This window comes from Chelon labrosus, assembly GCF_963514085.1.
Source record: "Chelon labrosus genome assembly, chromosome: 5".
Lineage (NCBI taxonomy): Eukaryota > Metazoa > Chordata > Actinopteri > Mugiliformes > Mugilidae > Chelon > Chelon labrosus.
Window position 1 is genome coordinate 16764445 of NC_140341.1, and position 8617 is coordinate 16773061.

Here is an 8617-nt window from a genome sequence, read left to right on the forward strand (position 1 = left end):
AGAGAGAAACACTTTGACAGATTTCAATTGGTTTAGATAAACATTTGTTTGTTATGATTAGTTGATTGATCTGTCCAGTGTGAGCATAGAAGCTGCTAATACAACATAAAGGATTAATACATCTTCTCTAATCTTTAGGTTGAGAACACTTTGACATGGTTTACACTGAACATGATAACAGAAGCTGATTTTAAAAACTGACACTATATCTTAAAAGATTTGTCTCTTTTTATTTCACTTACAAAAACTGCTGAATGAATATTTCATGATTTACTATTTCCTCTGGGGCACAGTTTCCTCTCTATCTGCCTGTTTTTCTCTTGCCTAAACAGGCACACTGATGGAAGACTGCAGCAAACTAATGTTCACTCCTCCCTGTTCCATCTTTGCTCAAGTTGCATCCATTCGAAGCATTGCTATCTCTGAGACTATATGTCTAGATGGATTCCTCCCGTGGGCTGAAAATTACCTGCCGACTGTCGCGCTGGGAAGACGAAGAGGAGGAGGCGCTCTTGTGAACCGGTGTGGAGGTCTTGTTCACTGGCGTGAAGCTCCTGTCCTCAGAGCTCATGGTGCGGCCCTGGGGGCCTCGCTGGTAGTGATGGTGGTGAGACATGGTCGGCACCAGTTGGCTCTGTGGACCTCCCTCAGCACTGGGCCCCACAGCTCAAGAGCATCCTCTGACACTTCCTCACGCTCAGTGGTTGTGGTTCATCTGAAACACAGGTATCAGGAAGTTACGCTATAGCCTCCATTTCACCATCCTCATTTCACTATATTTCTGTTGCAGATTGTGCTTACTGTGACTAAATTTAACGCTGGGAACTTTAAGAACTATCTGTCGTCAACTTGAACATGTGTAACTCACAGTTGAGGCATCCAATGAGCTATTCTTTGAAGCATGACTTTTTCAGATTCCACTCATTACATGTGCATTACTGAGTAAGCCTTTCATTATGCTTGCTATGCGATCGGTGCCATTGAGGATCAACACACATGCAGCAGACAGTACACAAACGGTCGTTGCCTCCACTGCAGAAGACTGAGATCATCCCACAGGACTGTTTTTGTAACACAAATCTCTAAACATCTAATTACCACTATGATAATGATTGTATGTGCACCAAATCAATAGAGGGAAGAATCAAAACTAGCTAGAATAAAAACATCCGCTAGCTAACTTTTAAAACCATAGCCAGTACAGGCAGAGCCATATACTAAATACATACAGTATATGGGATTCAAATTGTCTGGTTAACCTTATGTTCAGACAGCAGCAGGGAGTGCTCGTTTTCATCATTAGTCATGGCACTGAGTTGCTCCATGCTGACACTCATAATACCGCCTGCAGCAGTGCTGTATAATTGTTGGAGCTCTCAGGAGGTCTCACTGTTAAAACATACAGTACATCGATAGTATAAAAAAAAAAAAGACAAACAAACCCAGCTGAGAAACTGAGATACTCAGTGAGACACTGAGAAGGTTACGGGACATTTACGGGTGCAAATATCACACTATTTGTGATCAAATATCTCTCTGGTGATAATGGGGAGTGGGGAGTTGCCATATAGACACAAAAACATATTGTGATACAGCCTTTCAAAAGAAGCAAAGGGCATGCTTAAAGAATAGATTCTTATATATATATATATATATTCTTAATAGATTTTTATATTGTATTTTGCTTTTTGAACTTGAGTGGTCTATTAACCTCGATCACACAAACGTTAATCGTTATCCCTGATGGCAGGACAGGTATTATTTCAAAATTGACAAAAAGATTAAAAACAGATTCTGTGCAGATTTATTGAATGGACAGTAAACACAACTATTTATTTCTTGCTTTCCTCTTCCTCTGTTGTTTTTATTTTGAGCAAAATGTGACACACAACGTGTAACACAGTAGTATAAACCAAGCAGCAACCTCCAGGGCAGAAAAATTGAATGTGGAATTGACCTTTGGCTAAGCCCCGCCCCCCTTAGTTACTGTTGCTACGTCCGACATTCTCTTCTGGGCTGTGGTTTTCTGGTTATCTATAAGGCTCTGGTATCAATATCAAGGAGCAACACTGTTCATGCAAAGCTGGGTACGTCTCTATTCACTTCTATAATCGTTATTACGAAGCAAACAGACTAACGTTACGCACGTATAACGTTGTATTTCTTCAGCGTGTGCTAGCGTATCAACAACTATGCAACTTAAGCTGTAACGGTGATGTTTTGGTTAGCTCCACAGGGTTTTGCGCGCACATCATTGGGCTTATCCATACCCTGGATGCTGGATATATACCGACAGTATAGCCTGCCGAGACCGAAAATATGAGACGCCTGCGTTAAAGTCAATGGAGCGCTGTGGAAAAAGTGTCGGACCCCTGTGGGAGCTCTCTTGGCTGTGATTGGTCAATCTACATTCTAGGGCGGGGCTTAGCCAAAGGTCAATTGCAGTTCTTCTTATGACCACTTGAGGCTGGCTCCAAAGCTAGCATATCCCTGTCTCAAAAACCGTTTTGGTCTCTTTAGTCAATTTCTTCATGTATCATTTTTAATTCAACTCAGTTCTTTTAGTTATATCAAGTCTTTTCATGAGACAATTATTCATAAATGAGGGCATTGCCACTTTGAGTGACACTGGTTGCTAGCTGTCCTCTTAAGAAGAGTCCCTGCTAAGATGGTGAAGGCCAGAGTCACCACACTGAGCTTCAAAACTGCTCTTGAGGAATCCTATTGGTGATGTCAAAAACCCTGTTTCTGGACTTTTTTTCATTACCTTTGGCTTTTAATCTTTGCAATTTTCTGACACTTCACGCTGTTTAATCACTGGACTGAACAATAAAGAAAATACTTGTTTATTGCAGCCCTAGTTATGGGCCCCAGTTATTAAGATATTTTTTTCACGGCGCTTTGCACTGCCTAAAACTGTAAAAAAGTGCTATACAAAAAGTACAAGTAAAGTCTGATTGATTTGAGTTTGTGCTCACGGGTGCTGCACTGTATACAACTCCAGAGCACCCAGGGGTATCAACTACAGGATGTTTCTGCTAGCCTCTTCCATGTGTGAGAGTCCACAGAGCAACTCTGAACAACACAATAGTATGCACGATTGAATTCAACCATGCAGTATGCTCACACACTATAATCTATAATTCAGATCCTCTAACAACGTCATCATCCCTGCCCTGCCCTGCCTTAAGCCAAGTAGGATGTAAGCCATGTAAGTCCATTCAAATAATGTATTCCACTTAGCCTATTTGATAGAGCCACTCTCCTTGACCTAATAAGAAAGCAGAAGTGACGAGTACCTTTACAGCAAACTTTACTGGTTTAATACACTGTTAGGTTGAGGCTGTCCAGGCTACAGTTTGTGAGCTAGAAACTGGAGTAATTTGAGCGGCATTTACTGACTTAAAAAAAACTTGCAACTAAGACTGTTAGAACTTTTTCTCTGTTGCAGAACATATAATTTCACCACCAAATATGTGAAGTCCATCATTCCATCTTACCGACTCATGCAGATGTTAACTGAATGAAAGCAGATTTTTATGTAGTTTAAACAGTGTGAAAAACATGGCTGGCAAAGTAAACTTTCAGTCCACACAAGCACATGAAAATATCAGCATCCCAAAAAGGGCAGAGCTGATGCTTGTTTAGGTGGACAGCAGAGTTGCCCCAAAGCCAGTTGGGGAACGTCCGATCAGGACTTGATTAGTCATGGGCTTATTGTTCTAAATCCAGTCACCATGATTACTGTCCTCTTAGCAGTAAGACAATGCAGGCCCTGCCTTGTGGAAGCTACAATGGCACTTCTTAAAAACACCTGGCCGGTACCTCAACAGCGTCAAACCAAATGCTATACAAATTTGTGGTTCTTAAATAATGCTCATGATGTCTGTTCAGTATGTGATTCCTTCCTAGTCTAGCCTCAGGGTTGTGTTTCCTCGTTTTCATTTGTTGTTTTTTACTGCGTGTGTATGTTACTTTTCCATTTGTACTCTGTGTAATGATGGATGAGTGCCTGCTCCTGCTGTTCTGCAACCAGCGTCTCCCATGTGGGGCAATAAAGACTGAGCAGAAGTGGGCCAAGTGGGGACCTGGATAAAAAATAGGAATATTCTTTTATGTGCACAAAAGATATACTGTATGTATGTGAGGTGAAAATCTAAAGTTTCCTTTGATTTGATAAGATGTCTTTTTTTTCCCTGGGAATTAAGTGTTCTGATCTTTTTAATTGTATGAATTAAACAGAACATAAACGTGCAGTCGCTTTGCTGCTTATTATTTCTGAATGTCGGGTTCCAAAAGCTGAACAGAGAAGTTTCAAGATCCTGCCACACAAAGAGGATCCTTTCACTTATGTAAAGCCACAATAGCACTAGTATGTTAAGAGTCTGGGGTGAGGACCCTGCTGTCGACATTTTCTGAATGCCTCATGTTGGAGTAAAATGTCACCAAACTTGAATGAACTGAGAAACATTCACTAATGAAATGATTCTCTGAATCTTTAGAGGAACTGATCCTCTACCAGCTGACACAGACATCCACACAGTTTAGGACAGATCCAATTGATTGACAATGCTCAGTTGTTACCAGTATGGAAAATTAAGCAAAACCAGTATCTAGATTATATTTTGAGGGTTATTTTTAACTGTATTCTCAGTAATTATTCACATAGCTCTGCTTCATGCTCTGCAGCATGCTATTTAGAGCAAACATTTCTTTATTTCCAAGAGATTTGAGAAGATGACTAACACTAAATTCTGACGCGAGGCAAAAACAAACAACACACAAAATTTAAAGACACATCAATACAGAATACTTGCCTTTGTATGATTTGTGTGTAGTGATAAAATAAAGGGGCGCAAATGAATTCATGCTCTGCTTTGCCATTTCTACAAATGGCATATTAATTAACAAACTTGCTTTTACAGAGAAACAATTCTTCATGTAAGCTGGACTATCCTCTGCCTATTTTTCTTGTAACCGTTTACTGATCACAGCTTTGTGTCATGTCCATGAACTGTCTAGATAAGAAAAACAACACATTCACTTCCCCTTTCCATCCCTCTTGTTCACCACAAAATGTATTATCAGGTCAGTGACACAAAATCAAGATCCGCCTTTATCATTTTATGCTTCCAGAAAGGCTACAGAATTAGGCTGGGAACAGAGGGATCAAAAGTAGTGATGATAACTGTTAGAGAGATATTTTTGTGGAGTAAACTATTTAATCCTAGATTATTGCTGTCAAGTGGTTATATACTATGAAATCCATGTCTTCAAAAATGTAAGATTCAAAATTGCTAGAAGGTTCTTTAATCTACAATATGGAAACACTTAACACAACTGTGAATAAGTGAGTATAAACTGAACACAAGGTTCAATCTGTGACTATTGTGTCTCTTGTCATATATACATATAAAACATATAACACTTTAATAAAGAGGCTCCACAGCATTAGTTCTTATAATAGGTTATATTCTGGTGAGGATTTTTACATCCTGCCAAATAAGCCGGTAAATACATTCAGATCATTTAGGATCATAATAAAATAAAATAAAAAACAAATGATAACCTACTGAACTAAACTAAAGTGACAACCACAAACTTCGGGCACCTGCACAAACAGTCTACTCCACTGACATGTCTTTGAAGAAGATGCTATTACTCCTGCAGCTGCTGAATAAGTGCTGTGACCTTAGTCGGAGTCAGCGAGTGAAAAGTCAAATTTCTCCTTCAGGGATCAATAAATAAAGAAGTGACTATCATCTATCCGGACGTGGGTCAGGCCAAGAAGAGTAATCCCACTATCTCTGTGCCCTGCTCTGTGAGATTTAAGAGGCATGAACAAAATAAACCTTCAAGCAACAAAAGATCCAAAGCTGAACATGCCAGCGCAAAATCAGAAATCATTTTGATGCTGTAAGTCTGCTGCTGCTCATGCACATTAAAGCAAGACCGACGGAAATGGCATCACAAGCGTGTACTGTAATACGATGAAGCACGATGGTAACTGTGCACTAATAGAGGTGGAAAGACATCCATGTTTACGTTGTCACCACATCGCATTATTGACAAGCACTCTACAGTAAGTGAACCAAGTTTGCTGAACCCCCCTCCTCCCCTTCCTCTGCTGCATAATTAAAGTGGGGCAACTAAAGCAGACTCATGCCCCCATATTACATTACAGGGTCTTTAAGGACAAGTATTGTCTGAATTTACAACTGGCTAATAATGCGTATCGATCAGCAGAGCGGTGTTTTGTGTGTTTACCTGTCTGTGCAGTACTAGGCGAAACGGCTGTAGCTCTTGTGTGACATCTGGAAGCAGTGAGTAACACATCTCTTTAAAGTAGGCCTCTCTTTTTCATTTTTCTTTTTTTTTTTTTTGAACAACGTCAACTGGACAGAGCCAGTTTATCCTGAGCACATTACATCATCTAGGTAGAGCTGGGCATCACACGCTGCAATACTTTTAAGGGACTGTCAGTACTCGTGCACATGCTGGAAACTGTCAAGAACTACAAGTTGGGATTGAATTGTGGTGGGTAACACAAACCGTGTTTTGTTATTTTAAAACAGTATCTTTTGTGGCAAGACAGCACAGTGTTGTTGCATTTTTCAAGGAAACGTCTTTATACTTGGCACATTAATGCACAAAAAGTGCTATTTTAGTTTATAAGGAATCGCATTCACAGCTATATCTGTATGTTATGAATGATATCGAGCAGTAGGCTTCCAGAAAGAAAAGCAAAAAATACAAAAAAAATAAGGTAAATAGAAATTATAATTACAAAGAACAGCAGAGAATCCATAAGAGACACATTGGTAATTTGTCTAAAAACAGGTGTTAAAGCAAACAACAGGGACGGCTCCATGAGTCATCCAACTTATAGGCATTTATTAGGCAGGTTTTGGATTTATAATGAACTTTGTGCTTTAATTTAATGATTAAGAAGGAGCAATTGTCGTTGTCTGTTTCATTAAATGTTAATGGCGTGGCCAAATGAATGAATTATTTTAATGAGGCTGCCCTCCGCTTCCTCCGTCCACAAAAGAATGAGGTACGCAAGCTCTGCAAAGACATCACCTAAATGGGACGGGGACACCTTCAGCAGGGCGCTCCTTCAGGCCGGGGGCAAGCAATACATCAGAGAATCAATAACCCCTGCTGATCAAAGCAGCATCTATTCAAGAAAGCATGTCACTTACACACACACAGACGCACAGGCCTTTCCAGTCTCCTCTCCTGCTCTTTAATTTATGTCATTCGGGGCTATTTTAAACAACTGCAAAGTCACAGGCTGACCTTCAGTTGGGAAAGGAGGCTGAGTGATGTTGTGGAGCTTTCCTGCAAGTGACTGAAGTTGGCTAACTTTCAATTAGTTGCCATTTCAACATTGATGAGTGGTGGGTAGAAGATTGCGAGAGGAGATTGACTTCTTGCAAAAAAAATAAAAAATTGCAAAAATGAGAGAGTAGTTTAATGGGAGTGTAGGAGAAACCAGTTAAAAAGGTGAAAATGTCAGTGACGCATTATTTCTACACCATCAGTTACGGAGTTGGCTGCTCTGTTACTCCAAGCAAGGCGTCCATGTTTTATGGCTTATGGATCATGATCGTGCCTGTGTGTGTGATGAATATGGGATGTTTGGATACATGATCGAAGGGGTTATCATCACTGACTAGCAGCTAGCTAGCTAAGTCAGCATTTGGCTAGGTGGTTATGTCTGACTGGTCCTCGGTGATTCACTCAGGCTCAGGATGCAAATACAAATGGATGAGATGCTTGAGACTGAGCAGCAAAAAAAAAAAAAAAAAAAAAAAGAAGAAGCGTCTGTGCGTCCTAATTCCACCAAGCAGTAATATAATGAAGTGGTATTCTCTATATAAGCAATACTGGCAGTGGTATTGTATTGAAAAGAAAATGAGGAAATTGTATTTCCTTACCACAGATGCGCTGTGATGACCATGTCTTTTACAGTTCTTGGCGCAGGAAACAATTGAGGGGGTCTCCTTTGGCTGGGCAGAGAATCCCCGCTTCTCAATGACAAGCGGCTCCCATAGAGGTCCACATGTAATGTATGTGTATTTCTTTTCGGCAGAGACTTGACCCGTGCGGAGGCTAGACCATTATGGAAAGTCAACAAAAAAGTGCTGTGTTTGCCCGTTTCCTTGAATGCGGGTTGTGTGATGCTCCGCTCAGCTCAACTGCACTCGGCTCGCTCCTCCCTGCAGCAAGATTGGCTTTGAGCGGGAAGAAAGCGACGGAACGGATCAAACACTGGCGGACGACGGCTGGTCACAAAACACGGCGATGGACTCGCAAGAAAATTAAGTCGGAGGAGCCGGTCACAGCCACAGGACCAGGACCAGGACCCGGACCGGGAGACAGCCCTCTTTCTGTAATACGCTAACAACGCAAACGAGTACGGAAGCCGCGAGGTCAAGCATAGAGCAATGAGCCATTGACAGTTTTTTTTATTTTTTTATTTATTTAAATTAAAATTAATTAAGCGTGAATGTTTCAGGTACCGTAAAACAAAGACGGCCATCATCCAGCTCTGAAGCTATACGCTGCTTTTACCTTGCTGTTATGAACTTCACCTAGACTGTATGGTTGC

The 8617-nt window shown here is 40.7% G+C and overlaps 1 protein-coding gene across 1 annotated transcript in view; it reads right to left on the reverse strand.

The window, feature by feature from the left end:
* Positions 1-8155, reverse strand: part of osbpl6 (oxysterol binding protein-like 6) — a 35700-nt gene extending 27545 nt beyond the window's left edge. Inside the window, exons 1-2 of the mRNA XM_084544463.1 lie at positions 7944-8155; positions 470-715 (exon numbers count right to left, since the gene is read on the reverse strand). Coding sequence (XP_084400589.1) covers positions 470-616 — 147 coding nt within the window. The 5' untranslated portion in view covers positions 617-715; positions 7944-8155. The remainder of the gene's footprint in view (positions 1-469; positions 716-7943) is intronic.
* Positions 8156-8617: the final 462 nt, after the last annotated feature.